The sequence below is a fragment of the Embiotoca jacksoni genome, unplaced genomic scaffold (genome assembly GCF_022577435.1).
Source record: "Embiotoca jacksoni isolate LCO1_2020_lvr unplaced genomic scaffold, fEmbJac1.0.p SCAF_4, whole genome shotgun sequence".
NCBI classification, from domain to species: Eukaryota; Metazoa; Chordata; class Actinopteri; family Embiotocidae; genus Embiotoca; species Embiotoca jacksoni.
The window spans coordinates 5774804-5794304 of record NW_027185392.1 but is presented as its reverse complement, the minus strand read 5'-3'; the positions used below and the strand labels follow the sequence as shown (position 1 = coordinate 5794304).

The 19501-nt window shown below is 38.0% G+C and overlaps 1 protein-coding gene across 1 annotated transcript in view; it reads left to right on the top strand.

Moving 5' to 3' along the window:
- ctnna2 (catenin (cadherin-associated protein), alpha 2) overlaps window positions 1-19501 on the top strand; it is a 307282-nt gene that overhangs the window by 214904 nt on the left and 72877 nt on the right. The window contains exons 8-9 of the mRNA XM_069167248.1: window positions 541-621; window positions 15602-15754. Of these exons, the coding sequence (XP_069023349.1) occupies window positions 541-621; window positions 15602-15754 (234 nt within the window). The remainder of the gene's footprint in view (window positions 1-540; window positions 622-15601; window positions 15755-19501) is intronic.

Below are 19501 nucleotides of genomic sequence, written 5' to 3'. Positions count from 1 at the left end.
AGCCGGGCTTTTCAATGAACACAATTTTTGCATGGAAGACAATGAGAGATGCTGTCGTAGGATCTACTTCAGCGACTCCTGCTGCTTGGTTGTTATGTTATCTAACTGGAGAGTAAGAAAAGCCAAGAAGCTCTTTGCTGCTCGCCCAGTGAAACTCCCCACTGTCATGTGAAAAGAAGCAGCTGGTGACTCTGCATGTGTCAGGTGAAGCACCTGGTCGTCTACACACTCCTAAAGCCACCAGTAAGAGTTGGCATTCATGGGAGTGCTGTACACAGGGGAACTGGTAACAACTGAATTGATACTGGCCACATAGGCTTGTTGCTACGTAACATTACACACAGTTTCAATCCTATTTTCACTGACCACAAGTCTAATTAAGAAACACATTCATGCCAGCATATGTATCAAGTTTAAGTGTTCTTTTATAGCCACTTGCACGTTGTGAAATGTATTGCAAGGGGCACTGTTTGTAGTGAAACACATACAATTGTTTTGGTATATATCCTAACTGCAATAATGATTTTCTTTCTTTCACAGACTGGCAGGAAAGAGAAAGGAGACCCACTGAACTCAGCCATTGACAAAATGACCAAAAAGACCAGGGACCTACGCAGACAGGTGAGTCCATCGTTTCATGGCACAACATCTCCATCTTCATCTCTGTCTCATATGCCGTAGGTACCTTTTTGAAATGAACACACCATTTTTTTAAAGTTAATATTCAATCTCATGCCAAGGCCAAACCCAACAATATACCAGTCTATCTCAAATGCTCATTAGAGTGTTGATGTTTACAAATTATGGCAACTTTTGGCAAATGCTGCTCAAACAGGAGTAAACAGTGTGTATTGTGTAGCAATGCGCTCGTGAGGGTTTATGGCAGGAGGATCTCATATGTGGAATGGAGCCGGATAAAAGCACAGTGCCCACATTCATCTTGTTTAGGAGACATGTCCCATTGTGGAACAATGTTTCACTGATGTGTTTTTAACAGTTTTTGTGCAACAGTGAAGGTTTGTGCAACAGAGGAATGATTCAACTGCTGTTTGTTGCTGGTTTGGGTCTTTTCGTCAGATTAATAGACAGTATCTCCAAAAAATACAGCATGTATCTCATTTTATTTGATAAGGAATTAGTTTTTTAGTCATATCATTTCATTCGTAAAGCAATTTTTTTTTTAGTATAAGTTGACCAAAGTGGATCACAACATTAAATATAATTAAAAGACAGACTTGAAACGATGAAGCTATTAAAAATAAATATTTCAACAAAATGAAAGGGATTAAAACCAATATTAGGCGAAAAGAACACACAACGATAAGACATGAACAGGGATTAATGCAGCAAGGTAACAGCTCAGTCCACAGTGTCAGGAGCCCTGCACATGGACAGACATCATACAGCACAGAGACGTATCACACAGTGAATAATAATCAAAGCATTTGCGACACATCAGAAGATGTACTTGGCTGAGTCTCAATGCCAAAGATAAGCAGTATTTATTGTTATCATGGATCACTGGGGTTCATTTGACACTATGCTTTCAGGGGTCCGTCACAGTTCACCAGTAACAGGCAAACTGAAACTACAGACATGCTAGCTGGAAGTCACACAGAAAATATAAACATGGGGATTACATGGGACCTCAAAACCAGCTGATACAGCACTAAGTGAAGCAAGTGGTGCTTTGCACAGACTCACTGTGACACAATATTTCCTATAGTTAAAATGCTAATTCCCAGTATTCCCCTCATTGCAGGGCACTGATCTTTCTGTATTTTGTCCCCCTTTCATCCTTGTCTCAATAATATCTCAGGATTAGATTTAATTTGTATGTAGCAAGACGGCATATACTAAATACTCTGCCAAAGATTTTGAAGGCACTCATTGATATTGATCCCTGTTTTCTGCTTTTGATTTTCAACCTCTTAAAAGTTGTATCACAAGCTGCAGTGAAAAAAAAATCTTAAATTTCAAAAGCTCCTGTCAAGTATTGCAGACTAAATAGATGGTTCATGCTGTGATACATAGTATCAGAACTCAAAACCAATATTGATTTATTTTTCATCTTCAGTTAAGACAAGATTAATCCGGCCTCCTGCTGTTGGATCTTGCAGAATATGAGAAAAACACTGACACATTGTTTGAAAGAAGAGGATGCTTAATGAGCACACTTTAAGTGTCTGTTGGTGTACAGTAATCTTCAAAGCATAAGTCTGAGATACTTTTTCCGTTCTAATAAATTAAAACTCCAATTCTTATGATTTGTATTACACCTTGTCTGGTAAAGACTGCAGTACACTGGAGCTGGCCTCTTGCCCCACGAAAAGCAAACCCATTCATAAACCATCCGAACATCAGTTGTGGTGTCTGAGCAGAGTTTTACTGCCAAACAATCTTTCCTTGTCATGCAGTGAAGGTTTTTTTTTTTCCGCAGGAGCAGCACTTGTAAAATTTATAATAGCAGCTACCTGCACAGAGTAGCTTAGGTTGTGTCCTCTCCTGACTTTTGAAGACCGGAGGATCATTTCAGATGGGAGGTTCCCGTTTGGGAATTTGGTGGGGCTGCCTGGCAGGCTGGCAGCCGGTATTCACTCTGACAGGATGACTCGGGGGTTGGTTTGACAGCATGGGCGGTGTGTTTGTGCTTTGAGTTAAGATGGAAGGGCAAACTCGCAGCACACATCCAGGCATTACGTGGTGCTGTGATATTGTAATTATGCCAACAAAACACGTGTGGAGTTTAACAAGTCTGTGGCACCATGTCGAGACACAAGACCTTCCTGAGGGGAGGAGCACAGTCGTGCGTCGGAGCAGTTCAGTCTCCTTTGTGAAAAGGAGGGATCAAATATTAGAGCAGACAAGCACAGATGACAGACAGCATTTGTGAAATGGGAGCAGGTAAGACCAAACAAGCCTTGTGACAACACCACCAGAGACACACGGCATTGTTTTCTCTTTCATTCTGTTGTGTATACATACAAGACAATGCTAAGCTGTCTGTTATCCAGGGCAAATTCAGTAGATGTCAAGCATCTCGTTTCCACCCCCATTTTGTGTTTTTTGTAGGAGATGTAAATTCCTCGCAGTCTGGGAGAGGCAGTGTAGGGGCCCGCATAGCCTCGCAACCTGTAATTCCTGGTCCATCAGCAATGATTAAATGTGAAATGTGTTTCCCTCATTCACAATTTATTGATTTATCTTCTTATGAGAGACCCTTGAATCACCCTCAACGAAATACACCTCATCCCATGATCTTTGTTTCATGTATTGTTTTTTCTTTATACAGCAGCGAGTATTCGAGAATATATCTCTTTTTTTCTGAAACTCATAAAAGAGTCAACTTCTTTGGCTGTTTGAAGGCTCGGCCGTGCCCCTCAGCAGGGATGCACACTGAAATTTACATATGTTCTCACCAGACTCTTTCACTATGATCATTTAGCTGTGTGTACACACTTCTGTTACCTGACCAGATTACATCAAGACAAGCTGTAGTTTAGACGACGATGTCTTTACCTGAAACTTCATATCCATAAGTCAGTGCCCCTAACGTCTTTCAGCAGCATGCGACCCTCTGCTTTCCTGCTGTACATCTGGTGCTGGCAGCAGGAGGGCTTCTTTCAAGCTGACCCTCTCGTCACGATGTAGACTTTAATCTGTCTAGTATCACACCATGCAATACACTCGTCAGTCAACTACAGTGTCGTGTCGGTGTCATGTTTTGCCTCACCTGAGAGTGAAAAACACATGCATGTGAGAACACGGTAGGAGAGGGAGGTCATGTGATGAAGTGCAAGTGATAAAGGGAGGAAATCAGGGTTGGTTAAATCGAACAAACACTTGACTTTCATCCGGGAGACGGTTGTTTAAGTCTGTGACGAAGCCAAAGTCGACATAAATATTCTTTTAGGTAACGTAAGTAAGTTACTTACACAACTTGTAAAGTACATTAATGACGTACGTAATGTTACTTAGGTAAAATAACAAACGTCAATACCAGCCATGATCTATTTCTAACCCTAATCAAGTGGTTTTGGTGCCTAATCCTAAAGCAGGTTGTTTTTCACGTCTATATGAGATGCAAAATGTGACAGACATGACATACGTAGGCTGACAGGTGTAATACACACTTTGGCTGAATACCAGGTTGCACTAATCATGTCAATGATTCTAATAAGTATAGTTTAAAAAGAGCAACACTTACATAATAATAAAAATTAAAAAAACAAGGTAAAAACATATGGATGTACATTGAGTAAGATACCGTTTTTTGAAGAAATTACTAAAGTAGATGTAGAATTATAAATCCAAGAAGAAAACAAAATGAAATGATGATAAAAGAACAAAATCAACTGTAAGCTATTTAAAAAATATAAATGAGCACAGTAATGATGGAAAAATGTAAGTATGGTCATCTGTTGTCTGGAGATGCATTTTTCTTTCCCCCTTTCTTTTTTAGTACTGTTTACTGTCTCTCACACACACACACACACACACACACACACACACACACACACACACACACACACACACACACACACAAACAAACCACATAACCACAACATCCACAGATCAAATTCCAGCAGGGGCACCGTTGTTGCACGTTTTACCCCTCTGTGTCTCTAAGTCAACTGTCTAATAAGGGCAAAATGGCAAATAATATTAATCTTACGAGGGAGGTTAAAAGAAAGGCGATATGACGCTATTCTTTTTAATCGGTTAAAAGTCTTTCTGCAATTTACACAAATTGCAGGAATGACGGAGGCAGTTTTGGTGGAGCCATGAATTAAAATAATTAGTTTCTACACACAGGACAAAAGACAGTCTTAAATCAAATACATTTTCTGCAGGACAGGGAAAAAAATATATAATTTTGGAGTTATTGAATAAAGAAATCTTAACTGTACAATTATTTGAGATGCAGCTTCAAAACATAAATAGAGCAGCCAAGCTACAGGCCACATAGATAAACCAAGTAAAATATAATCTACAGAATCATGGCGTTTGTGTTAAAGTGACCTGAGGTATATGGCACGCAACGTTTTCCAGACAGTTAGTGAGAGAGGTTTTCTGTTAATGCCCAGTGTCACTGGTTACTGTCACAACTGGTTATAATCTGCATAAACACTCGAACTGTAAACCTTGTGCAAGAGGTACCGTGTCTCTACATAACAAAGTGGAAAGTAGAGTTCAAGGAAGTACTTGGAACGTTCACAATTTCCTTTTCATTAACTGTAAATAAAACTTTTCCTCAAGCTTAAAAACATTATTTTGTTGCCTAACCTTGGTGTACGCTATCTATCCCTAACTTTACCATTGCACAGATACAGCAGAAAGCAAAAATGAAAGAAAGATATTAGCATAGAGCATAAAAATAAACAAACAAAATAATAACTGTTCTGCTGTTTTGCTCAATACTAAATGTCTTACTTACTACGCTTTACTTTAAAAAAAAATTCCCCTCGGGGATTAATAAAGTAAATACCTACCTACCTACCTTCAACTTTTGAATTAAACAGGAAACTTTACAACCACTATTACATTTTTAAAGTCCAAAATTAAAATTTTGGAAGTGAAACTTCCTCACTTCGAATCCACAGATCGTATTCAAAATGAGCAGCACAAACCCACCTGCTGCATACTGCCCCTCAACTGTACAGACTGTTCTGACCCAACATACTACTGAGTAGTCTTATCCCCATTTGTGCATAAGTTTTCATTGAGTCCCGTTGCAGAGCAAAGTCCATGTGCTCATATAAGTACGATTGTCATTGTTTTCCATTTAGAAGAAAAGAAAAAACACTGCCTGTTCTTGTCAAGTCAATTGTTCTTGATATATAAAATAAAATAATATAAAAATAATTGATTTGCTCTTTTAAAATAAAACAATGATAAATGCAATCTTATTAGCACATTTAAATTTCATTAAAGTTTAACATAAAACCAACTGAGCTTTGACCTTGAGGTTTATTAACAGATTAGATGAATAAAATGTCACGGCAAGCAAATGAGTGATCCAACTATTCTGGAGCACAGTAATTAGCCCATCAACTCGAGCTTGAAAATGATCAATCTAAACTGGCAGTTGTTAAGGACATTGGCCATTTTTAAAGTTAACCTTATTCATAAACATAATACTGTACATCAGAATGTATCTATAATATTAAAATTTTAATTAAATGTAATCGCTTGCCTGTTTCATAAATAAAACACTGAAATGATTTGGTCTGTGCCACAACTCTCTTTAGCTGCAGATAAGCAACATGTTTTATGATGCATTTGTGTATCGTAATCTACACCCATCACTTCAATCATATTTCTCTAATGACTTATACTGTCAAGCATCTTCACTTTCATCCAATATCACTCCCCTAGATTTGAGTTTACCAAGTAAACCTACATTTGTGTTCTGCATAAATGCATGAACAAGTATGTTACTTAATGCATGAACAGACGACGTCTTACAGCATTCCATTTGAGAGAGGCGGCCCCATACTGCATTGATACTTTACTGGCTCTGTTGCTATCTTGAAAGTCTAAGGCAGGAATAGTTGCACTTTAGGTTCAGCCAGAGGGTACCACTCACCTGTCCTTATACATGAATGTCAGTAATTGTTAAATGTCAAAACAGAGTAATGCTTTTGGATGTTTTTGTAAAAAAGAAAGTGCCTTTCAAGTTCAGAGTTTTTCAAGCACAGAAAGCAATGGTTGTTCAACTGAGGATCCTTGCAGAAAAAAAACAGTTTAATTGGCCTCTCTGGCCTCTTTGTTGAGATATTTAAAAAGCCATCACATGATTATTCTTTTTATTCATTTTGTTTTCATCAGTTTCTCACTTTGACAGAGTCCGTGCAGAACAAGCACTAGAACCATTTCACATTCTACTGTTTTGCCTTCTGTTTTGATATTTGTATTTTTGTTTTTTACAATATATTACCATGACTCGAATCAACAATGCTAGTGCAACAAAGAAGAATACCTTTTTGTTAGATACAAATATTTAGAGGTGGACTGGCCATTTGAGGGTAGACGTGGTGAGGGGCAAAATTTTAAAATAAGATAACAATAAAAACGATACAAATAGCTTGTTCAAACACTTCAACTATAGCATCCCATTTCAATTTCGCAATTTAAAATGTTCCCTCTCTTTTTATTGGTATTCAGTAGGTAACCAGCCCAACAAAGCTGTTGGAAATGAGCCATGTGTTGTACCCCCTGTCAGCTTGTCTGTAATGAATGCATCTGTCAAGTCATCTCTCTGGGCCTTATTTTGACTGATGGCTGATTCCAGGATTCCCGATAGCACAACTGCCTCATATATATTTCCTTCCTCACGTTCTTTTTCTCCCTCTCTCTCTGCGTTGGGATGTTGAAATGATTTCCATCTCTCCCATTAGTTTGTTGATTAGTACAGCTGCTTTTAATTGTTGAGGCTTATCATGTTAAGGAGAAACATCTGCCATGAATCTTGTCAGCTGTAACTCTTTCTGAAGACTAACAATTCAAAATGATGTTTTAATCCTTATCTTTTCATCAATCTTTTTATGCAAACTGTTTTGAGGCTAGGCATCAACGTTTCATTAGCTGTACTATTGAAGATTTCCTGTTATCTGAGGCACTGGGAGATACACAGAAATGTTGGCAGGATTATGTGTTGCTATCATGGATATATAAACTAAAGGTATATATTTAAACATCAGCATAACTTTAAGTGCAGGTCCTATGGAGTTTGTAAATTTAATTTTGAAAAAGAAATTGCAACCACATAAATTATATTTAGTAGAGAAGATATTTGTAATGTAAACACAGTTACATTTGACTGAACAAAACTCTATTTTCACCTTAAAAAACTCATGTATTTGTTAACTAATAGCCACATAAGCTGACAATAATAACCTATTTCACATAGTTTTGATCATTTGCCCGCCATCTGTGCACGTCTACCATTAGACACTCGCTTAGTGTTTTTTTTTTTTTTTTTTTTTTTATCTCTCAGTATCTCTGCTGTGTTTGCTCTCAAGTTAAGCTGCACCCACAGTGTTACAGTGTGCAATGATGCCAGCCAATCATAGGTCATTTCTGAATGGCTGTTTTGTCTCTAGTCAGGTTGCTAGTAGTATTACGGTTGCTACAGGGAAGGAAGGAATCACTGGTCGAGGCTAAACATATGCAGCCGATTAATTTTTACTGTTTTGGTTAAACTATTTAATGAATATGTTTCCGTACCATCATAGCCTGTGACCTATCTGTTTTGAGAGGTATAGTTATGTTTTACCAAGCTGGTTGGTAAACTTGAGCAGGCTGTTTACCCAAGGCATATCAGCATTAATAATAATAGCTGCAACTGTACCTGAAAACTAAATTAATCTCAATCTAACATGATTTTCCTGGCTAGAGTCTTCTGCATCTTATTTGATAACAATGCCAGTAAGTAGTTTATAGTCATTAATCAACTAACTCCGCAAGCCATGTAAATATTAGACCCAACTCGAGGCTCTATCCTTAGTACTACTTTCTACAGATGTGTGCTCATGGTTTAAAGAAATGATCATATGGAGAACAGATGTTGAAAGTACACAAGCAGTGAGTTTCCACAGGTTGACGAGTAAATGAGTGAAACTAAATGAAAGAGGTTATCATTGTGCAGGATAATAGGAAACAGAAAGACAATTTACTTGGCTCAAAATATATTATTTTTTTTGTTTGCGCATATTAAGTTATTCTGTGTTTGATAATTTGCCGACAAAATATAATTTACTGTGCTCAAAACGTGTCATGATACATTTAGAAATGAATTGCAATTATAATTACAAGTCAAGAAACAATAAATACAAACAACTAACAAACTTTTATTTAAAGAAGTTTTCTGACTTTATGTTATTTTAACAATAGTTCACATCATTTGTTATTGACAGGAATCTCTTACAAAACTGAACACAGCAAATAGTATTCCCCATCTCACCATTCCCTTCAACTCTACTGCAGATTCCAGCTCATTTTATTTATTTTCTTGAACCACACCTTAAATGTTATGCTTTATTCTTACTGCTCTCATTAGCCTCATTTCCAGATGCACCAGGTAGTTGGTTTGAGCTTGCAATGCATATGTCACCTGCCAGCACCAACCAGCAGAGAGGCAAAGTTAGCAACAAGCTAATAAACATTTATCAGCAATATCTCAACCTGTTGGAGACAAAGATGAAAGCAAATAATGGGCTCCAAATGAAAACTCATCTATTTCTTGCGTAAATGCGTAATTGTTTGCTCACAAGTTCATCATATCAAGTTCATCTGGTGATATTGTTGCTGCAGTTTATTTCCTGATTAAAGAAACTTAAATTCACCCTCAACATCTTTCTGAAATACATTCATGAAGACAATATTAAGTTTAACAATTCTAGTACATAAAACATTTCCTTAAGACTTTTTGAGTTGTAAATAATTAGCTCAGGATGTGTGGGATGGCTTGCATGATGATTGGAAATTGCGTCAGTGATATATCATTACTGAACGGTTTGCTATCTCTATTGGGGTAAATTAGCTTTTTTTTCTGTGGGGGGATATTTACAGTATATAATGAAAATGGATATGATCTGTTGAAAATCGAGACAGCTGCAGTCAGTGGAACTAGTCAATACATTTGGTTACATATGACTTCTTAGAAATATGCACTCATTTATGTAATTTAATCAGATTATTAGACTCCCAAATTTAAACAGAAACTACTGCTGCTGATGCCGGTGATCAACAGTCCCTGTATCATGAGCAAGAGCTGCCAGTTCCTGTTGTCCTTTGGGAACACAACCACTTCAGTGTAAAAGCTCCATTTATGCACCTTTACCTTGTTTCTAAAACTGGATTCCCCTGGCTGGTGTTTTATTTTGCAGGACACATTAAATGGGGGCTCTGAGACGAGGTATCTAACGTGTTTCTCCTCAGATTGTTGATGATCAGTCAGTCCCTCTCTCCTCCTTTCATTTCTCCACTCACCTCTCACCCATCATCTTCCCATGCTCCCTGACAGATATCATATATGAGAGCTATTACTTAATTTTTGATTTGCTCGGGCTGTTTCCCCTCAGCCATGACTCTAGCCGTTTATGCTGTGATTGCTCTTGACATTTTAATAAGAAACTTTCCTGTGCTGACCCCAAGGTACCCCACCACTATGTGTTCTGAATCACAAGTGAAACATAACAGAAACTGTGCAACTGTAAACATTCACAAATCCACCGGTGTTCTCTTTCAAATTCTAATCCATGTTTCCCAGCTTTTGCATATGTAAAGACTGTTGAATTGTAAATAAGTGAAATTGCTGGAGTCTCTGAATGCATGTTTGTAGACATGATAATTCTGTTTAGGCTCTTGCAGTCCTTTGAACATGATTGTTTCTAAGTCATACACTGAACACAGTGGATGTTTGCAACAGTTTCCCTCAGGCACCTGTTTTTGTGACAGAGCAGGTGTCTAATCCCACAAAATGCAATAATTTCCCTTCTTAAAAACCAAATGTGCCAAATGAATGCTAATCTTATCTTTGAAGATCATGTAGACCGCCCACTTATTAGTGTGCAACACAGATATCCTTCTGCCAAGTTCTTTTAAACATATGCATCATTTTAATGATTTCATAGAGCTTTTGTTTGCTGCTTCCGTATCAGAATATTAGCTGTTTCCCCTCTTTAGATGGATAAAGCAAAGAGATATAATGGATAAGAGGCTTGATGGAGACACAAGAGGAGTTAACTCACATCATAGCTCATATTATCAAAATTCTGCAATAGAAAAATCATAAAATCAACCATTTTGTCAAGATTGTTTACATCTATCTTCTGATATTTCTTTAAAAGATTAAAAAAAAAAAAAAAAAAAAAAAAAAAAAAAAAAAAAAACACGGGCCCATGAAGGAACTCAAACTTTTGTATCACTATGTCAACACAGAAAGTGTAGCATAAGCAGTACGTGTCCATACAGGATGCAATTGACGTCCACAGTTTGGTTCCTATCTAGAGCCTGTTTGTTATACCAGGTGAGCTTGTAAGATGTCAGCTGTCAAATGATTGCTAACTGACACAAAAAAGATTAAAAAAAAAATAAGAAGAATTAGAGATTCAATTCAATTTCATTTATAGTGCCAAAACACAGAAAAAGTCATCTCAGAGCACTATAATAGAAAAGTTCTTATAGCAGAACTTTACAGTGTTACAGAGAGGAACCCAACAGATCAACAATCCCCCCATGAGCAACATCTGGAAGTAAGTTTTTCTTTCTCAGAGAAAGAAAAACTTACTCTGCCTCGACCTGTTGGGATGAGGGGAGAGCACAGAGAAAAGAACAGCATAGAAAGGCAGAATAAACAATAAACATATTTGGTTTTAGTATGTCACTATAACATCCCCCAATCTTCTAGGGCCATGGCTGCTAAACCTTTCAGACTATGTGCTAAACCACATTTCCCTGTAACAAATCAGGCACCAGGTAACATATTTTTTTTAAATGAAAATAATTATCTGACTTTGCCACACAACAACAATAACAACAACATAAAGCCACAATTTCAAAACCCCCAAAATGCATGTGTTAAATAGAGTAGTCACAAAAATTCTTCAAAATCAGCAGAGTTGCGTGAACTTTGAACCTTGAAACCAATTATCCAGGATTCTGTTTGTTGCGCTTCCCAAACTGAGGAGACCGAAGCCCAAATCAGAACCACAGCCCCAACTTGTCCACATACATTTGGCCTTATATCAGTAGTGTTGCCTCAATGCGGTGTTTTATTTGTGACATTTCTCCCCAGGTTACATGCTTCCAGCCAGCATGCCAATTGCATTCTGGAAAAAATGAAATGTATGGCCATGAGAGAAACACAAAATATAGTGCCAGCACATTTAACATTTCTGAAGAAGTCCCGCATATTAATATGTAAAACAAAAACACATTGCTTTCAGAGCCTGAACCATTGTGGTACTGCTCGAGGAGGGAGACAAATAGCTTCCCCACTAACTTATAATGAGCTGAGCCTTTGCTATCTATTGGAATTCCAGGTCTATTTCCTTTAAGTGTTAGTGAAATACAGAGGGAGTGTTAGAGGAGAGACAGTGAAGGTGGATCATGGAGGGGGGTGAGATCTGAAAAATTGAAGATGGATTTCTGTGGGAGTGGTGTGTGGGCATTAGGATGCTGATGGTGCAGGAGAGAGACTGCAACTTGGGAAATCTCTCGTCTGTATCATTTCTCCACTCAAACCCACCAACAGAATCAGTTTCACTGTTGGGAATTATTTAGTATCCTATAAGACCTCGTATACTTTTATTTGCATCCTATGAATGTGCACTTATACGCGTCATCAACTAATCCTTAGTAACAGCAATAACAACCGACAGTTTTCTATCCAGCTAGGTTTCCAAAATGTACTCATGCAGATTAGCCACTGAAATATAATTTATTTTTGAAATCTTTAATATTTTAACTTCAAATTCAAACTGAACCAGGTCTGCTGGTTAAATATTGAATTCAAATAATACCCTGTCTGACAAAAATATAATGAAGGTTATGAGCTCCCATAAGAAAATTCTATAAATAAAATTGCTTAGTGAAATCCATTTCACTGAGCACCATCAGGATACAGTTAACACAGATATGATTATTCCACTCTGTTGGCCTTAATGCACAAGTGAAGTACATCTAAACTGAAATGATAGAGGGTACATAATAGATGGAAACACATTTCATTGTCTTTGTACTTTTGCATGGCACGTACATCACTCATTTCATCCTAATTTACATTGTGTTTCAGTCATACATAATTTTGATGCTATCCTTCTCTGAGCATATTTTGTTTAATGGATTGGTCTGAGCACTGCACCTGCTACTTTCTGTTTCTGCCTGCGGTATATTGTTTCACAATTTTATCAAATAACTTTTGTCAAAATTTCCAACACTGTGGCTTGGTGCTAATGTTTGACAAAAAAATAACGTGCCATATTCTAAGTAGATATTACATTAAAATAATATACTGTATACGGTTGTTTTTAGTTAGACTACTAGAAACGAATGTAATGTACAAGAGTCAATCAAAAACTTGTGAGTCCTGTTGCATGTGAACGGTTAGTAGCACTGTGATGAGCATGGAGCAGGTAGAAGCTATAACCTTTGTAAGAATTTCAAGTTTTATCATTAACTGAGTTACACACGTTTTTGTGAGCACTGGTCCGGTACCTCTGCGATTCTGCCATTGACATGACAAGAGGGCGCATGTCAATTTGTGGGTCAAACTGAGGAAATCCACTTCGGAGACCCTTGAAATGCTTCAGAAAGCCTGCGGCAATGAAGCAATGAGCCGGACAATGTGTTATGAGTGACATACGTGTTTCAAAAGGGGCAGAAATTCACTGTGCAAAACAGGAAAACCTGCATCAGGTCACGAGCACAACCAGATGCGTTTTCTTTGACATTCACAGAGTTGTGCGCCATGAATTCATCCCTCAGGGCATGACTGTCAACATTGAGTTCAACTGTGATGTTTTGAGGGTTCTGAGGGGAAATATTCAGTGCAAATCACTTGAACAGTGGCGCAACGGCACCTTGGTTCTCCAACTTCAATTGTAGCTCCCCACCACCACGATTCACCTAATATGGATCCCTGCCACTTCTCTTTGTTCTCCTAAAATCAGACGCATTTTATAAGTGGGCCCTCTGCTTATCTTTCAGGTACATGACAAAATTGCAGCAGCACTCACATAAATGTAACTCAGAAGCTGATGATAATCAAGTGATGATACTTTATGTACTTACTAATGATGACCATCGCTTGGCCCTGTTTTCTCCACGCCATAGTTTTGCTTACTGTGTTTGACATCATAAACATTTAGTGTGAATGAACTGCACTCATGAACATGTAGAATTTACATACATTCATATTACAGTGACACATTGGTTAATTGTTTTCCACAAGCAAAATGCAGCTCAAATACATGCCCCGATACCCCTTCATTACTTAATTTACTACAGTAAGAGCGCTGGTAAGCCAATCACAGATGAAGCCCACAAACAACCCAGATCTTTTCACCTATTTGGAATAATAGTGTGCTCTGCCACAACGTTCTGCTGTGCTGCAGCAGCACTAACATAGTGTGAAGATAGTTCTGGCAATGCAAGATTTTGATCTGCTCTTCTTCCTCACCCTTCCTACCAGGTGAAAGGATAGCAAGGTTAAACACTCGCACTGATGCAAGTCTGTTCTCTGTTAAAGTCCGTCAGCCTTTTAGAAAAGCATCATGGTATAGCATTGCATTGCATCTCACGTGCATCTCTTCAAATCAATAAGTGCGGGGTTCAGGTCAAGGGAGGGCTTACAGAGATTGTGGACTGTGGGATGTATACATACATTTGCAGACCCTGTCATTTCCACGTAACTGGCCAAATCGAGTTGGTTTCCGGAGCCAGTAATGATGGATTCTCTGCCCTTAGGAAGCCATAATTCACCACTGTTCTCCTCTTCTCTGTGGACTGGCAATTAAGTTTGTAATTGCTGCAGGTGATTTAAGTGCGACTGACAGACTTGCATATGATTTTTTTGTTGGTTAAATGAATTTTCTCTTGTCAGTCACAGCTATTAGTTTTTTCGTCCCTTTCTTGCACCGCGCCATCATTTTTTAATTTGGGAATGGGGTCATAATGTTTGCTTTACATTTAATTTGGCCTAAAAAGTCAAACAAATCCCTTTCTATCATGTTGTTAATTAAATACGTTTCGCTTTAATGTTGTCATTTGTATGTGTAGAAGAGTGATAGCGGAATGAGACAGAAGGGATTTTCATCTGGTTGTACATACAATTTATGCTGTTTTAGTTTGTATAGACTTGAATGGTATACCTTTGACTGGTACCATTTCTCTATTCTGCTATTCTCTTTATTTTGCCTATTCTGTCACTGTTACAATTACATTAGCACAACATAACAATGATCTATTAAACAGTGTATTAAACTTAATTATGTAATTATTTATGTACTGAGTATGGTTTTGGAATTGGTTATCTGTATTTTCATAGAGCAGTTAATAGAATATAATGAGGAAGGTTTATGAACTGAAAGTAGCCTGAAAACAGATGTACACGTATGTGGGAACCCACTTTGTCTGTCCCAGTGCCGGTCTCATGTGAATTACTCCCTCTTTGTTTAAGATAAAGGATGTGTTTCTCTTCTGTTATCTCTGGATCTCATCAGATATCCCAGTGAAGGAGGATGAGGGTCCGTTTACTGTCTTATAAAACAACCAGTCCCTTGCCAGTTTGGTACAAAATGATTCCATAAACAAAGATGTAAGACGCAACGCCGGCCCCATTAAAAGGCCTTATGGGAAAAATGACACCTTACAAGCAATTTACACTCCTGCCCACTGAGAGTTCCCCGCCACTTTTTCACTCTTCGTCTTGTATTGCTCCTCTCTCTCACTGTCCTTTCACCCCATTATGTTACTACATCATATTCATTACAATGCTAAGTGATATGCAATCATTGCCAAATGTAATACAGTGAAGTCATCTGCAATAATATTAATGATATGACCTCTTTTCCATCTCTCTCCCTCTGTATTGTAGTTGAGGAAGGCAGTGATGGACCACATCTCAGACTCTTTCCTTGAGACCAACGTCCCTCTGTTGGTGCTGATCGAAGCAGCTAAGAGCGGAAACGAGAAGGAGGTCAAGGAGTACGCCCAGGTGTTCCGTGAACATGCCAATAAGCTGGTGGAGGTAAGTCGTGAATAATACATGGTGGCGCGCACACATACTGTGTATCTATTCTTACTTGCCAGATAAGAAATGCAAAGAGTTATGTGCAAGATAGGTGCATATGTAGTCATTATAATGGTAATATTTATATATATATATATATAATGCAAAACATTTTTTTTTTTTAAACAATCCAAACTTTCCTTACGAAACAGGAATAGGGAAAATATGGTCTGCACTACATGTACACAGTTTGAAATATTGGAAACAATTTTTTTTGTTACTATTATTGGTGGGTTTTTTTTATATATTGATTAAAAAGAAACTGCAACTCATCATGCCTAGTAGAACATTAAAAAAAACAAAAACATTACGCTGTAAAGCTGATGCTGTACTTAACTTACTTATGTATCCAAAAAAAATTTTAAATCTCTGCTCAATTTCAAACACACAAACACTTTCTCTGCACAGATCCTAAATGTGCGTTCTTGATTTCACTGGTTGAATAGCTTTTTTGCATGACAGTCGGTATATGTTATTAAATGGTTTGCAATGTGGTAAAAGATTTCTAGATGTTGTCGTCTTCTTAACTTTATGTGCAGACAATTGCAAACCCCAATTTGAATCTTCACCCATCGTTGACTTTTATTTTCATTTTAGAAATAACATGCTTGATGTGCAGATTGGCCTGGAGAGCTCAGAAACCTTGAATAATTTGCATCTTGCAGCTGGAAAAAAGATCTCTGTCCTTTTTCCTTTTCCTTTTCTTGCTGTGAATAAATCATTTTGCTGGTGTGAAGTGTTCTGTGCATTATATGCACCAACAAAAGCAGAAGTGTACATGTCTGGAATTGCTTGGTTAACAAAGGATTCAGTTTGAGATTATTTTAAACTAAATGTAACTGTGTGCAGTGGCAAGTATAAATTGTCTTCTCTTTGGAGTGGTTTGAAGCAAGTATTCATACCTGTATGGAGATAGTATGAAGAAGTTTGACTTCCACTTCATATGTCTGTAGTATTCACTCATATGAATACAAATCTAATCTGAAAGAGCACTCTTGCTCAGTCCAGATTAATAAATAATCCCGCTGAAAGACTAACTTTAAAGCTCATGTTATTTACACATAGTGCAGGCACTCTGACCTCTGTATGACCTTAGGACAGGTAAGACAAAGGTGCAGCTTGGCTTCATCACACAGCGGAACCACGTGTATACAAAAAGGATTTTCGCTACATTTTGAAATGTCCATCTCACGTTTGTAGGTTTTATGCCTACAGAACAGTGGGCTTCTATGTTAACCAACACAGCTCTCTACACTACAGGCAGAACAGCTCACATGTCACGTGTTACATGCATGTAGCCACCACCCAGAGTGGATTTCTATGCTTCAAGTCTATTTTTTCCCTCAATTATGTGTGTAACTACAGCCATTGTGTACTCGGCTCAAGACGTGGGTGCCTCTAGCTCAGCACTGTAAAATGAAAGATATACTTACTTATGAACAGACGACTTTGACTCATTCCCCAAAAGGTTATCCAATTCAGAGTATTCTGGCTTTGTGGAATCTCTGGTTGCAGTCAAGTGGTCAAGGAAGACATGAAGCTTTAGAAAGGAAGGGCTTTTGGTTTTGGCTGGCCAGGGGGACTCCTTAATTAGATGAAGGAGCCCACAAGGTCTGGTAGCAGAAGAAAACTTTTAAACGTGGAAGCAGTTTAGGGAGTCTCCTTTGAAAGCCTCTTGGTCAGAATCAAGGAAGTTCTTGCAAACCATTTAGTGACCAGGGAGCAAGACACAAAGCCTTGTCCAGGATGTTACGAGCTAGGCAGAGTAATTGACTACGTCAAGTCGGGCAGTAAAAAGGAACTCTTTAATGAACTTCAGTACTTAAACCTACATGCACTCTGAGGAAGAAACATAAGCATACTCAGGGGTGTACTTCAATTATCGGGGTAACTTACTTGCGATATCTTAAGATAGGGTATTGGTAGAACAAGCCAAATTTCAAAATTTGGGGGAACAGTGGACTAGCTGATTACTCTTCCAAGGATACAAAAAAAAAGCCCATGCAAGGTTTTCCTTTCAGTCTACGTGTGTTTTGTGATCTTAGATACGATTTTGGACTGTGATTCTTAGTGTCTTGAGTAGGTGGAAATATAAGGTGCCATATAAGAACCCATCTAGTCATTGAATAACCACAGCAACAAACTATTGCCCATGCCTAATCTCAGATTATGGCTACAACGAAGTGTATCACACATATCCATAATACATAGCTACAAACTGTAATAATATTTAAGAAGAGGTGTTGTGTTACTTCAATCATATTTGCACTCTTTTCTCACACTAGAAATTGGTTTGGCACATTGTGTTAAAGTTTAGACACTGACCATCTCTCATTTTCATGAGGCTTTTGTTTATTGCCCAGCCAGCGAGGTAAGAGGAAAAGAAGCTGCCTTTTGTTTTCATGATCCATTCAAAGGAGCCTTTCCAAGTCTCAATGTGGGACCCTCTTAACATTCTGTCACTTAAAACAGAACTGCCGCTTCCTTTGACATCAGCTGAGTAAATGAGTGATTTGTGTGCCCTTTTGGTCTCCCCCAGCTGTTTGCTGATGAGAGACCATCTGACTGATGCTCCACTCAAAATGTGTCCTTTACATCCAGTGATGTTAAGCCTTTGTTTATCCCAAGGACATTTTAGGAATTCTGTTCTTTACATAGAGGAAAAAGGGCGGAGATGCTGCTTTGTTTTTTGCCCAGCAGATGTTTGTATGCTAAGGAGTGTAAACCCTAGTCCGAGAAGAGTCTAGCTCATCAGCTGTGTAATGGTTTATTGCCAGCTTGTGTGTTGGCAAGTATGAATGCCTGCACAGCTATTCGAGCACAATGGTAGTGGGTTTTTGTTTTGCATTCATTTAAATAGTAATATTATTAAAATATATTCACCATTTTGGGGACATTGGATAAAAACTGCCAATGTTAAAAAAAAAAAAAATCTTAGATGGAATATGGTGCTTAAGCTACTCATTTGCTCATTTGTATATGTTTCTTCACTTTGGGGGCATCTCTCAGCAGTGTTCATTACAAGGGGTCCATTTGTCTTCTTGTAGTAGCAAATTTGAATATGTATGGAAACAAAATTGAAATTGGAACTGTAGTTTTTGCCTGTTTAGATATCCAGTATTTACAAAGAAGCATTAGTATTCATATTATTCCTGTCCTGTTTGTGACCACCTGGCAATTCTAAGTCCAATATTCCCTCCATTGAAGCTCAGTTTTTGGTCTTTGGCAACTCCTGAGCAAAACATCTGGCTCATAAGCTTTTTAGCTGCTGAATTTTTACCAGCTAGTTGCCAGTTGAAATATTTTTTTCTTCAGCTTGGTGCAAAGCAGATAGTGTCCATGTGTATAGGATTGGTGAGAGTGAAACAGAGCAGTAGTAAAGTTGTGGTCCAGTCAAACAATGAGCTGAGACTTGCTATAAAAATGGCACACCTCCCTGATTCCCTTGTTGTAAGGTGGTTAATACTCAGTTGAGCCAATAATGTTGGCATATTGTCAAATCATATGGATAAGTTCGGAGTAAACAGGTTATACTGATAGACAATAAAGTCCTCTATGAGAGTAAAGCACTTTTGAAATACAGCAACCATTTTGACTCAAAATTGCCAGCTAATGAGAACTTGTTGGTCCATAACATGGCGTTTCCACCAATAAGCGTTCTAAGCGTTGCCACCATAACTAAATACATATGGAATCTAAAATGTT